The sequence below is a fragment of the Typopeltis vanoorti genome, chromosome 2 (genome assembly GCF_054136105.1).
Source record: "Typopeltis vanoorti isolate ZY-2024b chromosome 2, IOZ_Tvanoo_1.0, whole genome shotgun sequence".
Classification (NCBI taxonomy): Eukaryota; Metazoa; Arthropoda; class Arachnida; order Uropygi; family Thelyphonidae; genus Typopeltis; species Typopeltis vanoorti.
In genome coordinates, this window is record NC_143550.1 from 137,614,021 (window position 1) to 137,635,950 (window position 21,930).

At 34.7% G+C, this 21,930-nt stretch overlaps 1 protein-coding gene across 3 annotated transcripts in view; it reads left to right on the top strand.

Moving 5' to 3' along the window:
* LOC150109456 (trafficking kinesin-binding protein 1-like) overlaps nucleotides 1-21,930 on the top strand; it is a 574,911-nt gene that overhangs the window by 333,465 nt on the left and 219,516 nt on the right. For 2 of the 3 annotated variants that reach the window (XM_090413241.1, XM_090413254.1), the window contains exon 6: nucleotides 21,563-21,639. In XM_090413241.1, coding sequence (XP_090269367.1) covers nucleotides 21,563-21,639 — 77 coding nt within the window. Of the gene's footprint in view, nucleotides 1-4,430; nucleotides 4,802-21,562; nucleotides 21,640-21,930 lie in introns of those variants that run through there. The other variant, XM_090413248.1, reaches the window with a different exon arrangement.

The following is a 21,930-nucleotide window of genomic DNA, read 5'->3' on the forward strand; positions in this document are numbered from 1 at the left end:
GATAAAAGATTACGCCAAAGGCATATTCTTCCGAATAGCCGTGCTGCATTTTAAGAAAATATTTAATGACTGAAGAGAATCAACGTTTATCCTCTACTGCTTTAGAGATCGAAATCACAGATTTCTTAGTATATGCGCTTGAATTATTTTCACAATTCTAATTTGTTGTCAAAATAAATACGGGAATATTTCAACAATTTTACTTATCCTCACTATCTCAGTTGGTAAAAACCACCTTTTCGCCCAAAAGCAGCGGGTTCGAGATGCTGTGAAAGGCATGAATGCTTGTAACGTTTTGTTTAAAGCGATCTAATAGTTTAATGAAGTAATGGGTTGTAGTTTTGATTATTTGTGATTACACCTGCTTCCCAGATAATTATTTATAAGTAACATAGTTAAATTAAAATTTATTTAATATTTGCGATTTCGTTTCAAATTTTGAGCTATCCGTGTAAGTGCGCTTCGTGGGCTCGTGTGTAAATTCTTGATTACAGAGAATCGTGTGCACTGATCTACACGCACTGTGAATGCTGTTCCTGATATAATCTGACATTCGATAAGAAAGAGGCTGCAAAATAGTGTTTTATAATTCCACACAAAGGATGCGGATACTACCTAAAGATAAGTTCATGATAACAGAAGATCACGTCTTGATCATGTAGACATTGTCAAAACATCCTACCCAATACCCTAATTCAAAACTTTAAATTGCCTTTAGAAATGGATATCGTTCATGATTGGAAAAATAAAATAATGAAAATTTGATTATTTATGACTGAAGCTGTTTAAATGGCCACAATGTAAAGAAAACAATTTATGTAAGCTATCGAATGTTTATTTCTGTTGCAAGGAAAACTTTGAGGAGATTGAACAGTACAGTACTTACTCATACCATGGACAGTACTTACTTATCCTCTTCACTCGCTGCGGAGCATAGGGCCCTCAATACTTGAGGTTTCTGTTGCGCGAGATTTTTGATGTATTGTGGTTGCTAGCCACAAGTGCAACTCTCTCCTCCTTTCTCATCCGAGCTTGGGAACCGGCAATGACAGAGTTACTATGGACAGGAATTCTAGTAAATCTCCGTACTCTTACGACGGAGGTAATGGTCAATCACACAGAAATCCATTGCAAACGGAGTTCGTTACACCACAACTGTGCGAAGTCTTAACTCGGAATGCATACTTTAGGTATCCACCACGAGGGAACAGCAATGTAACTAGGTATTTTTCTGTCCCGTAAAAAATGTTAGTATGTTCAGTCCTTCTCCCTCTCCTCAGTGGAAGGTGAGCATAAGTATTTTCCTTGGAGGAAAAATAATATTCACTCCACCTCCAAATTTAGGGATGCCTCTGAGTTTTTTTTTTTTTTTTTATATATATATTTAAAACTCATTAAAAATAATTTAGTTAAATATGAAAGCAAATAAGAGTAAATGAGTTTGTGATTTTTTTTGCTGTTTTTTGTATAAATTATAAAGATGAATATACTCTGTAATTTACTGTAGAGGAATTAAACCCCCACCCTCACACCAGTGTTATGGACTGATAAAAGGTTTGGGAGTGAAAGATGCATTTATTACTATTTTATATAAATTTTGTGCTAGGGTACTTTTTTCTCCTTTCCTCAGAATAGATGATTCTAAGGTTAGCGATGCATTGCTGACAGAGGTATCGAATCCCCTTTGCGAAACACTATAGATAAAATGTAATAAAACGTCCCCCACTATCTAGAACGAAAGACTAAACTTTTTTTCAAGTTTAATTTCTCATGACAATATAATCCCCGGTGCTCGAGATGATGTGACTCATCCCGACTCATGTAGCATTTGCGATCATACGAATGTATGAGGTTCTTCCCCGTCCCTTTTGGGAGGAGGGTTGAGCCCTCCTATATATATATATATATATATATTAGGGGGCTCCGCTTCCCCGGCGCCCAACCTCCCCAAGTTCCGGGCTGGTAAGCCGGTAGGACAAAACGTGACATAAAAACGTTTCAAATTTCGGCTTTCACGGGGCCGATTTGCCCGTTCTGAAGAACGAAAAACCCTCTACCACCGTATGAAACAGGCTAACTCACTTTTAGTCGAAAGAGACCAGATAAAAGTTCCTCACGTTATAGACGGGAATCGACTGAGCTTCTTATGATCTAATGAAGCAATGGGAAGGATGTAAGCAGTGAGCCTTTCATTTTCATATTGACGCTTTCCTAAATACCGTTCCTCTTATTCCCCTATACTTTCTCTTGTTGTTCTTTAGTAATCCTCCTCCCACCTTAGAAATTCACCCCTCCCCCTTTCTCCCGGAACTGCTAGCGTAATATCATAGTCAAAACCAGGTAGGTTGTGCATTTCTTTCATCCCTAACTGGCGCTCTTTGCAATATTGCATTGCTAACCTCGTAGTCAACTTTTTCAAGTTTAGTGTCATATATATATAATCTTAAGTACCTTTGATAATATGCAACATTTGCAACAGGTATTTGAATTTATATGAATATGTATTTATCGTTGTTTTGTGGATATTTATTATGCCCCAAATAATGAACTTTGTTCTCCAAACTCTCTACACACACACAATTGTAACTTTGAATATCGATTGTTTAAATGTGTGTGTAAATGCGAAATTTATAGAAATGGTTAAACCAAGTCTCGCTTTCCGCGTACTCCAGCCCTAGGTATCCCAAAGCCAAAATATTCTAAGTTATTATTGTAACATATTATCTGAATAACCTTTATATAACAGTGTGTAAATAGAAATAAGTACCTCGCCTGTTTTTATATTCTCTTAACGAGTTCGTAATCAGCGATTAATTTTATTTGTGGTATGTGTGACGGGGGGATTACATGCCTTGTGATTTCAGACTGTTCTTGAATTTTATTGAAACTTTTTCCACCTGGAGGGAATGTCGAGTTGAGCATTTAATTTTGTTTTCTGGCAGAGAGCAAATTGTTGTTCGCTTAAGTAGTATTGAAAGTTATTTTATTTTTTTAATAGAAATGGCTTTCATAATAGTACATACTTAAATAAGGAGAAATTCCAGCACATGTTTTTATTTATAATCTTTGTATTCAGTAATCAACTGTCATCTCCTAGCATATGTGGTTTATATTGGCTTATTTTGTTGCGAAAACTGTAGACATGGTTGACGCCATATGAACTTGATCAGTAATGATGTAAAATTTCCGAATCAGTAAAGATTCGGAAATAACTTGGAGACAAATGGTGTCACTTAAAATAATATTAACATGTTTTAGCGTATAATTGTACGCAGTTACATATTAATAATTTCGATCAATATAATTATGTACTTCTTTTAGAAGGCCAAACACATTTATTTCCTAAATTTTGTTATCGTAAAATCTAACGAATTAATTTATTATAAATAATTTCGAAAAGCAGAGCGTTTATTAAAAATTATGAAATCAGTTATTCATACTTCTAACTACGTCCTGTCTTCTTAAAGAAGGCGATCTTTGTGAACTTGTGTTTTCCCATCGAATATTATTTATTATACAACACCTTTTGGAGTCGACTCATCGAGGGATAAATTATTTTTTTTTTTACGAAATAATAGTTAAGAAATATAATTACTGGTATGTTATTTGGCTCATTTTTCTACGATATTACGGATTGCTTTTCCAGCTTATCAAGTAACATAAGGTTCATCTTGGAAAATGAACGCCAATTAGAATAAGACTACCATACCCTGTGGAATTATCGCGGTTAGCAGTCTTATATGTTTAGTCATAGCTGATGTGTTAAAAGTTTCTTCTGCTTTCTTTGTTTCCTAAAGACAAAGGTAGTATTCCTCATAACAAAAGGCTGAAGTATGTCATGTATCAAACGTGCTAATCCTTTAAGGGAGTGGACTGCATCTCTAGAAACAATCGATACTATCAATTCATCACGAAATAGCCTATCAAACAGCAGATAAAACTTTTTGACCGATAACTAAGGAAATTACTAACATAAAGATAGCAAATATTAAATTATCCTGTAAAAAGGAAAGTGCGTGTGTTTTATTTTATTTTTATTCCATGTTAGTATCGTCTGCGCGTTATCATGAACAATTGTTATCCGTGACACCAATCGAATGCCACGTGACGTTGCTCATCACTCTACCAGAACCTTTATTAATGAATTATTGTATATCCTGTGCACAGCCCATGTCTAGCGAACAAGGAAGAACAAAATGTACTTCGCTAATGTATAATAACTACCAGGCTTCTCGAATCCTGGAAGAGCATGCCTGCCATTTGCGTGTTTACCTGAAAGCTGGCCTTTTCATCACATCCAAAGAAGTGCCGAGATATTGTGAGCAGTGGTTCTATTTAAAGAGTGGGTCATCTTTGTACAGGCAATCGTTCAATTATGTGCTGGCAGCACTTTCGCATCTTGCCGTCTGGCGGGTGGCTGTTACGGCATGTAGCCTTCTCTGTACATGAAGTTGGACGCTTCGGTGTGTTTCACCTTTCAGCGTTGAGCAGCACTATACCCTTACCGTTGCGGATTGGATTATTTGCCGTAGTAGCAAACAGCACGTGGGTTTCCGGACTTGCTCGTCGTACTTACGAAACATTTCGCGGGGTAGATGAATCAGTGTTTTGATTACTTTGAAATGTTTTCCATGAATAGATATTTTTGTACCTATGGAATATTCTAACGCAAAGGATGCAGTATTCTCTGCTCACAAAAACGTTTATTACGAAGATGTTGCAGCTTAAAGGATGCAAGATTTCTGCGACATTGAAATGTTGGAAGAGCATGCGTTTATACGCCTTAATAGGCATCCCGAAGGTATGTTTTATTTATATGAATGAGAGTGTTGGTTTGTGTTGAAATATAAACCACCAGACCTTAAAATATTGACGAGCATCCCATTCTGTCCCGGAAAAAGAATATTTGGTTTACTTTGATATTGCATCGTAGGAATTTTCTTATAATTAATTGAACAAAGTATATTTATACCTTGTACAAGTATCTGTGTATATTTTATTAGTATAATATACCAAGAGTTTCTATAACATTTAGTGATCTGCTGGGTTCAGTTTGAATTACATCCTTCAATGGATTTTATTTATTCATTATTGTTATATTTTTTGTTCGTATATCAGCCCTAACTTCACCAGGTTTATGTATGGTGTATGCTTTGAATGAAACAGGGAAGGATATTAAACTGCAATATATACTGTATATATACATACACAGTTTTTATAATATATTATTATGATTCAGGCCTTCATGGAGTCAAAAGACTCGTCATGGGAGGCCCATTTCTAGAAAATACAGTCATCATTACAGCTCATTGACCGTTTGTACTCTCACCACTATCAGGCAATGCATTCCATGGTTCAACCACCCTCCATTCAAAGAAATCACTCCTCACCCTCTTGCTCCCAGCTTTCTTTCATAACTTTCAGAGATGGCTCCTTGTCCTCGTTTCTTCCTCCGGTTCCATCAAGTGAAAGAACTTCCCAGTGTCTACCTATCAGCAATTTAAAAGTCTCAAATATGTAACCTTTGTATCACCTATACCTATATACACACATATCTATAAAATTGAAGGGCTTGCAGCACTGCTGTCGTGGGAATTTATAAAAGTGCCAGGTCTATCTTAAGTAATATATCATTTAAATTTTATTCTAAATTTTAAATAATGATGTATGAAATATAATTTTAAAGTTTTTCAATTTATTCAAAAATTTTAAATTTATGGTTTTAGTCAAGATAATATATAATAGTGCTGAAAATATTTTTTTTATTTAATAGTATATTTAAATAAAGTGCAGTTATATTTGTAAATGAGAGAAAGGATGCACTGAAAAAAAAAATAGCACCAGTCATTGCCAAGAACTTGATTTGATCTTGTCACGGGCAGTAATGTGCTAAGTTACAAAATATCAGAAATCAAGATTAACTAACCTCAGAAAAGGAGGTGTCCCCTAAGAAAATATCTCTGTTATTTTTTAACAGATATATGAAAAATGGAGCAAAGATAGTGAAAAGTTTTCCTTGCTTCTAAAGGATAATTCACTAAAATTTTAAATTATATTTTGGAACTACTTCTTTGTGCTGTAACATGTTATTGTTCTGAGGACTTAGATGCAGTCATCTGAAGATTTTGTGTTTTGGAATTAATTTTTTACTATATTATCATAGATTTTTCCCCCCCATAGAGTGGCCAGGTAACAATAACCAGGCAATTCCACTTCCAGAACTTTAATTTTAATATATTTAGCTGTAAAAAGAATATATATATATATATATATATCTATATACTAAATTTAAGTAGTTTTATCTGGCCAATTGAGCTCTAAATTTAGGCTCTTGTCAATTTGCTATTTTTTTTAAAAAAGCTGACTCTTGCATCATTCTTCTCTTCCAGTTTTTGCATTAATGATCTAAATACATTAAATCATCTTCTATGAAATGTGAAATGTTACATTATGTTTCCTGTGATGTTTCATTTAAAAAAAATTAGAAAAATGGAATAGATACTAACGGTCATAGGAATATCCCGCCAGTTGGTCTTGAAAAATCTGTGCTCTATTTTGTATAACTTTTTCAGTCTTCTTTTCTGTTAACATTGCCCATGTTGGAAACTGGTCACACTGAAAAGAGGAACTCTACCATTGAACAGCTGTTTTAGCATTTTTCCTTTGATCATTTCTAAAATCATAGTGAAATCTATATAGTTAACTTTTTCTTCCATCTAATCACTGGTATGGATTCAATTACTGTTGATTATTTTATGGCTACCATGGAAAGGATCAAGGAAGCTTGTAATATTGCCAGTGCATTTGATAAGATTTGGCTTTAAAGCCTGTTCTCATTCTGTGGTTTTTCTTACTCATTTTACATTTGGGTGCATATTTCCTTTTTGATTGTTTACTGTATGTAACAGTGGAACAGATTTTAATCTGATCTTTCTTACTAGTGCAACAGTGTTCTGTTTCCTTGATCAGTGATGGCATTATTGAAATGACAAAACCTGTCTTCTTGTAGTTCTGTTGATGGAACAATATATTTCATTACTTTTTGATTTGAAAAATCATGGATTGCACAGACAAACAAAACTTTGAAAAATATCTGCTGTCATTGCTTTAAACACTGATTTTCATTTGTAATATTCATGAGTTAGATGTCAGTTTCAGTGCAACTGATATACAAAAGCCTATTCATTTCTTGCATAATAGATTGTTCTTTACCTATGCTGATATCCAGACAATCGCATATTTCTTTGAATATGCCAGTCCACTTGACCAACCATGCTGGCCTGGTTTCATTCACCAACCCACAACCTAGGGGTTGGTGAATCAAATCCTATTGTGGGCATTGGATGTCTGAAAAAAGCTTCTCTGGACAAGCTTGTATAGCCCTTGAGTTTGTAAGTCTTGTCTTTTAAAAAGATTTATTTCTAATTTTTTCTGTGCATTTGTTACTGTTTGTTAATAATGTTTCCTAAAACTTCTACAAATGTTTCTGTTCAAAGATCATTCAGCTAATCCATTCTCCGAGTTGCTCCAGTTTCTGTCACTCTGAAAGATAGAGTGAAAATTAATGTGCATATTAAACTTTAGTAATTATGCAGTCAATTTGTCACTACAAACATTATTATTATCTTCTGTTTTTGTGATGTGATGTGTTTGTGCCAGGAAAGTGGAGGTGTTGGTTCATTAAACGTGAGCTGGTCTTGACTCTTGAGTTGACTATTATCAAAAGCAAGGGAAGAACTTTGTAAGAAAAAGGACAGAACTGTGTTTTGGAAGCAGTGAAGGTAACCAGGATTGCATCACACCATTAAAAGATGATATGGATACTGTTTAGGGAACTGGTTGTATAAGATTCATTTTAAAATTTATGGAATTTACAACCGTGTTAAAAAAACTTTTTTATTATCCCGACGTTTCGATCTTCACATCAAGATCATCATCTGGAGCATACATCAATATGTACAAGACAAGCTTAGTTACATTATTAACTGTAAGCTAAAGAAACAATGATTTGATCACATGTTATTCTACTGGCATGACCTCTAGTGAAAAAAATAAATAAATAAAATAAAATAAAAAATTACATCAAGCTAAATTCTATTTACGATGACAGGAATAAACATTCTTTCAGAAACAGTGATGTCCTATTTTTAGTGTTACAATTCTTATTTTTACTTTTAAGATACTGGATTTTATTTTCTATAGTCCTGTTTATAGTTGTTCCTTAGTGAGGAACGTTCCATGGGTCGAATATATACCTTCTATATGTTTGATATTTTAGACCATCATTATTGTTCAGGTTGGGGTGGTTGATAATAATCTCACATGCTTCCTTGACTTTTCATTTATACCATGTTTTAGTGCGATGTAGACAGCTAGTGCTTTTCCAGTCAATTCTGTGTAAGGAATTCAGGGCATGATCAGAAAGGCCAGCTTCACCATAATTATTATATTTAATGTGTTGTTTATGTTCTTTTTGTCTGATAGGAATTGTGCATCCTGTTTCTCTATATATAGTATGTTGCAAGTACAATAAATCCGGTATACTCCAGGGTGGGCTAGTGGGGGGAGTGTATCTTTGGATGAGTTGAGTAAGCTTTTTAATTTGCAGGAGGTTTAAAGGTGGCTTTGAGGTTGTATTTTCATAGTACTCTGTTTATTTTATCTGATGTTCCTTTAATGTAGGGAATGCTTTTAGTTTTACTGTAGTCTGGTTTGTCTTTGTTTCTTGTTGAGGTTTTGTAGAGAATTTTGTTAATAGTGTTTTTGGCTGTATCCGTTTTTTTTTAAAAGTATTAAAGATAATTTTAAATTCATCTTTTAGTGCCTGTTCGTTGGAACAGATCATCTGCACCCTGTTTTTTAGCGTGTTGATGACACCTAGTTTTTGTGTTCGGTGGTGGTGGTAAGAGTTTATGTGTATATATATTGTCCCGTATGTGTCGGTTTCTGGTAAACAGTGAAGGAAAGATTGCCAGAGGGAAGACGTGTGACAAGTGTATCCAGAAACGGAAGTGTGTTGTGTTTTTCAATTTCAATTGCGAATTGTATGCGTTTGTGTTGTTTGTTTAGGTGTCTAAGGAATGTGTCTAATGTCTGGTGGCCATGGGACCAGATTACGATCTGGTCCCATGGCCGCCAAAAAAAAAGGGGGGGGGAAGCAATTTAGAAATGGGTGAAGTACGTGTTAGTATGCAAACATTAGGCTAAAATCCCAGACAAGATAAGAAGATTAAATCATGACCTGAGGCCATCATGCAAGCAAGGGTGTATGTTGCGGGGGGGGGGGGGTATCTCCTGTGGACGAGAACAAGAAGCGTCGGAACAGAGTGCAGAGGAATTGAGGTGTCGTGTGAAGGTCATCGAGGAAGAATATAATTTTTGGCAGAAAAAAAAAAAAAAGAGGCTTTTGGGTTTGCTTCAGATCTGTTCCAGCTGTTCCCAAAGAGAGGAAGTTCCAGTGAGGTCGGGGTGAGATGAATGAGAGCGGCTATGTGGCCAAGTGGAATGCCGACATGCGTATAGGTCTCAACATACAGAAGGTCAGCGTAGGCCGAGAAGGAAATGCGGAACCTCGTGGACCAACATCGTGGTCAACAAATCGTGATCGTATTCACATATCTACCTTCCAGAAGCAAGAACTTAAGGAACGTATCAGCCAGTTAACCCTCGTTGAAAAGGGACCAGATGAAGAAAACGCGAGCCTTATAATTCCAATTGATGTTCGCAAGTATAAGCCAGTGAGATCCCAACACCTCGGTAAAGTAAGAACTTTTTTTCAAAATTTTGTATACTAAGAAAGCTAGATTGTGACGGTAAAAGGGACTAATTAGAATTGTGATTTATGAAGTGTTGTAGGACTTTAGGAGTTGAACCATGAATAGGGAATGATTGATCTGAGTCAGAAAACTTTTAAAAGTGCAGTGTGAAAAATACTTTAGTTTGTCATTATCGGGTAGTTCTTGAACCATTAATTGTGTGAAAATAATCTAGGGGTGTTAAGTAATTAGAAGGACATCCCATTTTAATAGTATTAGATAACATTTCATGTTGTAAGGGAACTAGAATGTCCATGTTATGTCGAGTTATCTTATTTTACCATTCATACCAACATTAGTTAAGTTAGTGTCTATGAAGATAATTGTAACTTGCTTTATTAATAATGAATAAATTTTTTCTTGTCAACCAAATAACTTGCGTGATCACTAATCTCAATGCACCACTCATAAAGAGAACCTATGCGTAAAATTTTTGGGGATAGTCATGACTACAGTGCGAAATAAGAATATATTGGATTGTTGTGTTTGGAAATAGAGAAGAAAAGGATACAGGATCGTGTGCCATACTAAGAGTTTGCTCTTAGATAAAGAAATTTTTCTTATCTATAGAATTTTGGTGGTGCAGCATAAACAAATAAATTTTCTGAAATTTGAAACAGTGTCAACACTAGTATTCTAACAAAGAAATTGGCTCTAGCCAGAGGCATTTCCTTTGTCGATTGAGTTTTGCACACGTGGGCAATACACTAATAGCGGCCAAGGGATAGAGGTAACAATAAGGGTAGAGTCTGTAAGAATTGTATAGGACATAATTTTAGAGTTGAAGAAATAGCAAGTAAAAAATAAAAATAATACAACATAAGCCAAGATTCAAGGAAAGGATATAAAATCACGGAGGAGTAAACACAATCAACAAATAAATTCATACTCGTTATACATCATAAATATATAAAATTTTACAATATAGCAGTCCTGAGGAATACCTGTATTAGTTAAGAAATCTGAAGATTCAGGTATCTATCTGATAATTTCATTCAGCAAACTACTTGAGAGAAATACAAAAGGTAGAAGGCAGGCTATAAGATAGCAATTTACTGAGAAGTGCTCCATGCTAGATCCTATCAGATGCCTTTGAAATGTCAAATACAGCAGCACAGGTTTCACCAAACCATTCCATTCACACATTGCCAGAGGTAAGTGATGTAGGTAAAAAAAGCTGCACTGTTAGGTTAGCAGTTTGATGGCAAACATTTATATATATGTATATATTCATGAGCATCGACTCGGTTACTGTGATACATTTAAAAAATTATATATTTAAATAATGATAGTTTTAATGAGTTTATTTCTAATAGTGAAACAATAGCAACTTAGATACAGAACAATAATAAAATTACTCTTATCAGGAAATTTGAAAATATTAAGAGAGTACAGAATGCATTTGATATTACAAAAGACCACATTAATCCACGCAAGGTAGTAATAAACAAATCCTCCCATATTCTCACAGATGCCGAAAAAGATATTCTTAGCAGAGGCCTTAATTTCATTCCTTCACCAAGGTTTATTCCAAAAGAATCTCTTCTTACTAAAATGGAAAAAGCTACTTCACTTCTGCCTACTCATTTAGCTAAACTTCTCTGTATGGAAACCATTTTTTATCATTAACAATGCAAAACCTCCACAAGATAACATTTTTTCAGCTGAACGACAAGCTATTAGAAATCTAAAAAAGAACAGAAATATAACAATTTTATCGGTAGATAAAGGTAATGCCACAGTTATCCTTGATATTGAAGAGTATCATAATAATAAGATTCTTCTACTACTTGAAAGTGACACATATTACAGGATGATCCAACTCGGGAACTACAAAACCGTACTAACAACTTACTACAAAATACTAGTGAACCTCCTCATGATGTACATCTCTCTCTCTCTATGCTTCCTTCATCCACTTATACCACCTATCTATGGAGTTCCAAAAATACATAAGGAAAACACTCCTTATTGTGGAGGGTATTGACTCTCCAACCTACAAACTATCAAAATATCTTGCAAAATATCTCAAGTCTTTTTCTAATAAGTCTTCATCGTTCATCAACAACACCTTAGTTTTTGTATCTAGTATTAAATATCCAGTTCGGTCTCCCAAAAATTGGCAAAAGTACAACATCAGGACGTTATTCACCACTCTTCCAAAAATCAGATCTCTTATAAGCCATTCTAAACCTAAGCATCATAATCTAAAATATCCTGGTGTGTATAAACTATGGTGTGACTGTAATGTTCCTTATTACAGTCAAACTAATAAATCTGTTGAACTTTGCATGGAGGAGCATAAAAGAGACATCTCCTATAAAAGATCAAATGCTAGTGCCTTATCCAGCCATGTTCTCTTCTCTAACAATCCTCATGATAATTTTCAAAGTCACTCAGTTTCCTGCGATAGATCTGAAAACATTTTCCGTTGCAAGGATGAATTTGAAAGAAAGATAGTGGAATCCAGGGAGATCGTCCTTAATCCTGAACATTTGAACAGTAATTTGCGCTATAACATCCCTGAGAGCCATACTGCTGTTATTCAATACTGGCGTTCTCGAGAGGCTACTACCACGCATACAATAAACAATGGCACGTAAATAGAACAACTGGAATTTTAATACGACGTTTTTTATTTTTAATTATCTAATACAATTAACCTGTGCTTCTCAGTTTTCTTAATATCTTCAGTCTTTTATTATTGTTTCTTCTACCTACAAAGATGCCTGATGAAGGCCATAATAAGCCGAAACTAGTTGTATCATTAACGTTTTCTAACTTATTCTCGGTTTGTTAGTCATTAAATATCTTTTTTAAATATATATATATATATATATATATATATATATACAGGCAAACTTATGAACTTTTAAGATACAAACAGTTCACACTTACAAACACTGCATACGCTAATAAATTGAGAACCGAATTCATATAACAAACATAGAAACCCCATTCCTATGAATGTTTTATGTCTGAAGTTCATTGATGCATTAATAAGTTTAACAATATATCTTATGAAAAAATAAATTCAGCTCAAACATTCAACTATGAACATATTTCAAAGAATGAATTATGTTCATAAGTCAGGGTTCGTGTGTGTATATGCGTGCGAGAGCATACACAGAGAGAGAGAGAGAGCACTGTTATGGTTCGTTTTTAGCTCCCCTTTGTATAATGCTATTTGATTTAGTGGTCACTACTCTTTCCTTTACCTTAATATATAAGTTGGCCTCTGTCTGCTATCTTTGACTCTTATATATATCCCTAAATCATCTGCCTAACATTTGAGTATATGATCTTACTGCTAATCTGACAATCTCTAAATTTTGGGTCCCCAGAAAATACCTATTTCCTCATCTCTATAAGTCATCCACATTCGCTCAGACAAATTTATTTCCTAGGCTTTAAGGACTGAGTCAAACTCAGCCTAAGTGATGGTTATAGAGTATCAGATGCTACTAAAATAATTCGCTTGAAATCAGAAGCCATTGGTTTTCCTTTTTGTCTGTTTGCAGTCGTGCCCCCTTTCCTTTCTTACTTAGGATATCCCTGCGCGCATATATGATCACCAGGTTTGTATTTTTATGAAGGGTCTAGGTCAGTCAACATGGTCAGAAAAACAAGCATGAAAGGTAACATACAAATTTAATGAATTCATAATTAATTACAATACAAAGACAAAATTGATATTAATGCTAGATTAAAATTCTTACGTTTCTCTCACTCTCTCATTCTTAGATAGACATGGATTTCTTAATCTTTACAACACTATTCCTTCAACTTATCAAATATTTAGTTTACAGCTTAATAGGAACCAGCTAGGTATTTGGCACATTATTAATCTCCCTCGAGTAGGTCACGATAGAATCTCCAGTAAGTTAATAGTTCTCAGAATTCAGTCTAATGGTATAGAGGCATTCACACATATATTAGTTCTTCATGCTTATCCTTATCATAAATTCGAGATACACTTTCTTTTGTTTCTGTTAGTCAAATTCTCTAAAGGGCTAGAATATGTAAAAGTACTTATCTACACTATCTCAGGTTCTTTTGAGATTTTCTCCGTCCTTCCTTCTTACGAAGTTCTGGCTGCCTTGGTTCTGTTGCCACGTGGGAATCGCGTGCTCTCCCTGGATAGGGTGCTCGGTTTCTTTATTAAGGATTTATGTCGATGCTATTCCTTACCGACAGCCTGCGTTTAAGATTTTCCGTGTTCTGCGGCGGTGCCATACTAGGTTTTCTCGGAGATCAGCTCTTAAAGATAAGAACTGAATCACGAGTGGTCATCGTGATTCAGTTCTTATCTTTAAGTACATGGTGAGAACACAAGAACAAACAAAATGGGGGGGTTTCAGTTCTGTGTTGCAGGTTTTATATACTCCCCAAGAACGCCACCTTTCCGAGTTTGACCTCTCCTTTTGCGCTTCTGATTCGTCCCCGACTGGGTGACTTCACCGTTCTTCATATGGGGGCTTTGCAGTTCCGGGAATGTATGCGTCTTGATGTTTTCTTAGAGGTAGCACCCACGGACGCTTACACTGCTATTGTAGTATTGGGCGACCTTTGCCCCTTCTTATTGAATTGTTGGCATTCTTTCACGTGTGGAAATTCACTGATAATTACTTGTGTGAGCCCTTTTTGTTGACTTACAGTTACATTAAAGTATAAACACACTAACTACAATACAAACAGTTCTTATTCTAATTTGCCAGTTGTTTTTTCTTTTAAAACATAGTTAAATTGTGCCAAATGATAAGTATGCTCATTTAATGGATATTTTCTGTTAGACTCTGGAAAGGTGACCTCATTTAGAGTGAGGTCACCCATTTCAGATCTAACAGCGCACCCCCCATTTCACTTGGAATCTGTGCAAAGCGAATTTCTTCATTGGATGGAGAGGATACTTTTTTTTCATATCTTTTGACTGTTTTTATTTATTTATTTATTTATTTTGTATTTTTTACAGACTAAGAGCCTTATTAGTTATTATTTGCATGATGAGAGATCGATTTTTGATTAAATCTTTGATTCATTCATTTAACAGTTTTTCCAATTCTCAGATGGTTTCTCTCTGAGAATGGGTGATTTCTTTGCAGAGAAGAAAGTAACATTTTCACTTGTTTCTTTAATTTTATCCTTTGCTTTAAAGATGGTTATTATTGTTGACTTGCTTAATTTAAATTCATGTGCAGTATCAACAATCTTAAAACCAGCCACAAGGTTTTGTATGATTTTTAACTTTGTATCCAAATTGATAACAGCATGCTGCTTGTTATGTTCTTGCATGTCTTCACTGTTGTGACTTTCCTTTGCAGACATTATTGACATCTTTAATAAGAGTGCATATTAAACCGATTTCTGTATCTCTGTTTTTAAGTTTGCTTTCTAATCAGCAATGAATTTTATACCAGGGGTGGCCAACTACGAGTGCTTTTCGAGCCAAAATAATTCCAGTAAGAATTAGAAGAGCCACAATCTTTGACCGATGCGATAGTATAGGAGTAAGTAAGTGCGCATGGTGAGGTGGGAGATGGGTATGCAGAAGCTATGCCTTTCCGCCAAAATACATTACACTTCCGGCACTCATCAACAACTGCTTTGACTAATTACACACCTAATTTTAAGGAACTTTCTAGGAAAATGGATACAAGGAAGGCCTCTACTAGTAAATAAGTAACTAAAATTATTGTTTTGACTTTAAATTTTTCTAATTGTTCAAAGTAAACTTCATTTAATGTGTTTTGAATTAAACTTTTATATTTCAGAAATTTTTATTAATCCTGTTTTTCTCTCCATCTTCTGTCTTTTTTTCCTTGTGTTTCTCTTTTTTTTGATACCTCTTCTTGTTTTGTTTATTTTTTTTTTTTAGAGCATGAAGTGACGCGTGGACACAAGCTGCATGCAGCTTGAGAGCCATGTTGTGGTCATCCCTGGTCTATACATCGAAATTTGAGCATGCCACTATCTATTTATGTCAGTATTCAAGTGCATGCCAATGTATAGATAGTTGCATAACGTACGTGTATACAGTGGCAAGAAAAAACTGTGCTTTTACACAGCTTTTCTATTTTTTTTCTATTTCTATTTTAGCCTATTTCAATAAATGATTATTTATTGAAATAGGCTCGATGTTGGGCTTTCTTCCGTGCTGTGGGCAGATGCCAGGTGAGTATAACAGGGTGCAGAAATGATAAAGAACAGACATTAGTTCAAGAGTATATCTCTTAATTGGGAGAGGATGCTATCAGTACTGAAGCCTGTTTAATATAATTATTATCAGACCTCCAGGGAGTCACAGACTCAATGAAGGAGGCTATACTCGTATAGTCTCTTAAATTCATTTGCACTAGATACACCCACTACTTCAACAGGCAACCTGTTTCACTCACTCCCAGTTCTGTGAGAAAAAAATATAGCAATCACCCCTTTCTTAATTGCACACCAGCTTAAATTCCATGGGTGCTCTTTGTCCTCTCCCCACCCTCCATATAATGAAAAATTTTATCTACCAAATCCTATAATGTCCACTCAAAAGTTTATAGACCTCTGTTATATTACTTATCTATCCTGCTTACCAGTGTCTGCAGCCTACACATTCTCAGTCTGTCCTCATAATCCACATTCCATGATCCTGATGTCATCTTTGTAATTCTTCTTTACACCCTTTCAACATTTCATTATCTCCTCCAAACCCAGGAAATCTGCACGGAGTAGTCCAGGTGCAGTCATGTCAGCACCTATATCCTTACTTGCCAACATTCATTTCAAAACTGGAATTCTTCTCTGATCGTACCTGCAATTTTTGCTATATGAACTTTGAACTTCAACTTCCTATCCACCATAACTTCAAGATCTCTAGCCTCATAATCCCATCCTTAGTTTCTCGAAGCATAATCTCACCAATATAATATGCTGTTCGATATGTCATCATGCCGATGTGCATCACTTTACTTACTAACATAGAATTGACTGCAATTATCATTTCCCACACTTCCAACTATTCAAATAATTCTGTCAGGCCCTTTCCAATATAATTAATGTACAGATTGAAGAACAGTGATCATAGGACTGATCCCTGGGGGTATACCACTGGTCACCTTAAATCTGGAAGATTTGCATCTAGCATATACCACTTTCTGATATTTGTCTGTCAACCACCTACTTATTCAAGGCAGAAGTTTATATTCCAATCCCATATTTTTCAGTTTATGCAGCAGCCTTTCATGTGGTATCCTTTCAGATACCTTAGCAAAGTCCAAGAGTATCACAGTGTATCCATTCCCTTTATCCTACTTAGTCATAACATTATTATAAAATGAGTAGGTTGCGCAGACATGACCTCCCTTTAGTAAACACATGCCGTTTCTTGCAAAAAATAGCTTGTTTGTCAGCCCATTTCAGTACACAAATTTTTACTAACTTCTCAAAAATCATCAGCACCACCACCACTCCAGAGATAGTGATTCGTTGCTAGTTAGATAAAACTAATTATTTTTTTGTGCCTTCCTTTTACAAGAGAACTGTCATACATTCTTTTCATTCCTACAGTATCTTTTGCTGAGCTTCAAGTTATACAAATATGTCGGAGGTCAACGAAACATTACTTACTGAACATGGTATGCCAATATCCCATCTGTCCTATTGCCAAATTCTTATTCAGTTTAAGCAACAGCTCTTGAACTTCATTTTCATGTATCTGTATCTCTTCATCCAGTAGTGTTAGCACTATGTGGCATGTTACATACACCTGATTGATAGATCTTAGCGAAGTTGAGCACTCGTTATTTCAACAATTTCATGAGCTCCTGACAGTAGTGTACCATCTGCATTCAATCGAGGTTTCTTTCTTTATCATCTTCATATGGATCTCTTGCTTAATAAGATTTCTTATACATTCCAATCCTGTTTGTCCTTTGAACTTCAGGTACTGCATTCTTTAAGCATCTTTTTAAAGCTTCCCCATACACTGTTAATATCCATCTAACAGATAAGCTTAGGTGTTGGAGGTTATTCATGACTTTTTTTTTAACAGTATTAACAATATCAAATGAATTATTTTATTAAAAAAAAACATGTTTTATTAACTTGCTTATATTTTGCTGAATTTCAAATCAGAGCACACCACAGCTTATATACACAACAATGAGTAACGGAAACAATACGATTGTAATGGACAAAATATCTAAAGTCCTAATTGGTGCCCTCTAATGTTGTAAAAAAAATAATAATAATTACAGTTATGTGGGAGTTGCTCTTAAGATGTCTCCAAATTTTTGGCAAACTAATGCAAACATATTTGGTCAGGTTAGAATTTTTCATAGCCATGGCTGACTCAAAAAATAATCTTTCAGATTAGTAATGACTTCTATATAGCACATTACTTTTCTTCCATCTAATCCTGTGTGAAGGGGTGTCCAAAGTGGTCTGCCAGTCTTGACTTGCCATAATAATTGCAGTGAATGTATTTTATGTTCTTCTAGGCAGATATTAACTGATTTTCTTGTCTGCCCATAGTTGGCCAAGTCACAGTCACAAGAAGCTTCATACACTCCAGGGTGTGCTAGAGGGTGAAGTTAGGGGCGAGTGGATCAGAGGATCACGGGAAGGCTGTCTCAACCCCCCCCCCTTTCCCCCCTTTTCCCCCCTACTGTGAAGTGGATTTTGGTGTGTTGACTGTTTAGATAGGTAGGTAACAAGAACATCCCAGGTGTCTTTGTCCATGGAGGCTTGTATGTAGCTGTGGTAGGTATTTGTTTTCAAAGTGTTCCATGTAAAAGTTTGCTAGGTGTGTGTGTGGGGGGGGAACCCCCATAGCAGTACCAACATTAATCTGTTTGTAGATTTTTTCCTACCATTAGACATCATTCCACACATGCAAAAAATCATATCCATTTCTTCTACCCAGCCTACATATTGAATAATTTGCTACTGTCGTATCTTGGTAATAAACCAAAAAGTGTCACTTTCTCACTCTTTTTCTTGCTTCTTCCTGCAGTCCTTTCATACCCCTTTCTATTACGTAGTTTGTTAAACTGTTGTGTTTTCCTGTTGTTAAGATGTGCATGCACACACACACGCCCACATATCTGGGTATGCATACAACATGCAGTGGTGGATCCCATAGTTTATTATTATTAAGAGAGACCTCTAGGGGGTCAGGGACTCGTCGAGGGAGGCCACATACCACACACACCAGCTATCATACTTATTCTTGAATTCATTCACACTGCTTGCACTCACAACATCCAGTGGCTTATATACATATAATTTTGCATGTGTGTATAGCCAGAGAGGCATGTATTGAGATTGTCTGCAAAGATAGAAAAATCTGCTTCATGGTGGACTCATCAAGTTAAAGATGGGGGGGGGGGAGTCAAGGAAAAGAAGAAAGTGTATCAGAAGTTCCTTGATAAGTAAGCCTGCTTTTACTCTGAGAGAGAATACAGAGAAGAATGTAAGAAAGTGAAGCATTATATAAAACTAGCTTAGCAAAACTTATGGAAAGACTGGTAAGAACATAGAGACTAAATAAATATCAGGCAGGTGGGAAAATATTCTGGATGCTATTGAAAAAGCTTAGAAATGGAGATAAAACTCCTATAAAAGGAACAGATGATGAAGATAACATAACTGAAGATAAAGATATTCTGAATATGTGGAGTAATTATTTTGAAAGATTGATAAATGAAACAAGCAGTGACAGCATAGTTGTAGAAAGCATTCAATAGGAATGCAATCAGGACTACATATTAATACTTGAGGTAGAAAAAGCTATCATAAACCTGAAATGTGGAAAGATAGCTGGAATAGATTATATTCAACCAGAAATGCCTAAATATTGAGTTATAGAAGTTGTAGTGACTGTGCTGCATATTTTAGAAGGTCTGTTCAGAGGATTGAATTCCGGATGATTGGAGTAGAGCTCATGGTACTCATCTATGTACTGTATATCTTAAAAAAAAAAAAAAAAAAAAATAAGACTGTATGTAAGAATTACAGAGGCATTTCCCTACTGAGTGTTGTTCCTGGTAAGATTTATGCAATCACACTTGAGAACAGGCCTAGAAAAATTTTAAAAGGTAATCTTTGAGAAAACATAGGATAGGCTGAGTTCAGACCAAATAAAGGTTGTCGGATCATATTTTCACTTTAGAATTGATAGATAAGAAATCATGAGGAAATAACAAGGATCTGTATTTAAGTTTTGTTGATCCTTCAAAGACTTTTTTTATATGGTTCCCACCCATGAAAAGTTATTAATAAACCTATAGTACATTTTGTTATGTGAGTGAGCTAATGATTTTTTTTTCCATTTTTATCAGTTTTATATATTTTTTGTAATTTTTTAAATTTATATTTTTTTATTATTATCATCATCATCATGATGCTTTGCCAAGGATTTAGGTCTAGAATGGCCTGTTCTGGCATTAGAAGTCATTGTAGAATCTCTTTTTATAATTATTATTATATATATTATTATATTATTTATTTATATACTTATATATAACAAGGTTCCAACAGAAAAGCTGTTCAGAATGCTACAATTGCATCTTATAAATGGGACATTATATTGAGCTATACATAGTGTATTTGAGTTGTAGGTCAGCAGTTAGAAGAATTAAAGGAGGTATAGGAAGATGATTTAATGCTAAATCAAGTGTGGGATAAGCGTGCACATTATCTCCACTGTTATTCACCTGTCTGGATCACATCATGAAGGAAAGCAGCATTAAACCCAATATCAAAATTAAAGATGTTAATCTCATCTGTTTACTTTATGCAAATGATGTTAGATTCCTAAATAAATCTCTTACAAGTTTATAGGATTTTTGAACTAAACTCAATAACTGCTGTAATAAATTTGGTATGAAAATAGGTAGGAAGATTAATAACATCAACCATCCTAAATGGATAGAACAAGTAAAACTGCAGCTGTTTAAGCACAATTTTTAGTGAAGATCATAAATTAAATATTGAAATAGCTAAACAGAATTAGCAGAGCTGACATGGTAGAAAGTCATCTGAATAAATTTATATAGAATATGAGAGAAATTAACACTTGATCAAAGACTGTAGACCTGAGTTCTGAGAAAGATTAGGGGAATGACTAAGTGGTAAGAATGGCAAAATCATGTTAAAAACTAGGATATTAAGAAGTAATATGATGTTAGTATTCAGGAATGTGTGAGCAGAGCTAATCTAAGGTGGTAATGGTCACTAAAACAGAATGGGAGAGGAAAGGTTAGCAAAACAGGTTACCCAGAGAAACCTCAAGGTCTAGGTGGATTAATGCAGTAAGAAGCACCTTAAGAGACTGAAATATAAGATCTGACAGTATTGGAGTCCTGACAGATAACAAGAAAATTGTCGATAGGAAGTAATGATGTAACCTTTTCATATAGTACTATCATAATATCCTGTACTCCCCCACCCCTCAGGATACATATCAGAAATATGTATCTTGAGCAGGGATGCTTTTTTATTTTATGTTATTTATTTATTTTTTGTAATGGAAGCAGCTAAACCAAGGAGCTATGTCTGAACTACAAGATGCCCCTTTTCAGCATCTTGTAGATCAGATAGAAAATAATTGATTTTATTATCATTTTATGAATGTTTAAAGTTATAAAACAATAAATAATTTTAGAATATAATATTTTTATGAACTTTATATTCTTATACAAATTTTCTCAGTCCTTTGTAATTAATTTATATCATTAATAGAATTTTATTTGTTGCAGTTTTATGTGCTGATCGCCTTAGCCAGATGACCAAAACATACAATGATATTGATGCTGTGACACGATTATTAGAGGAGGTAAGAATAAATTTTAAAAAATACTAAAATAACTGGCATTTTTAATCCTCAAAGGCTGAGTGAGGTTTCTGATAAGTTCTGTTTTGGATTTGCTTAGTATGTAAAAAAAAAACACGAATTGTTTGTCTAGCAATTTATATGATTTATTGCTTGGAACAAAATTATATTGTTTTAGTCCATATATTTCAATAGCATAAGCAAAAAAAAAAAAAAGTTTGTGTGCCACACATCACAAACAGCAGTGTATAATAAACTTGCTTTCACTATAAGTTTTTATTTATTTATTTTTTA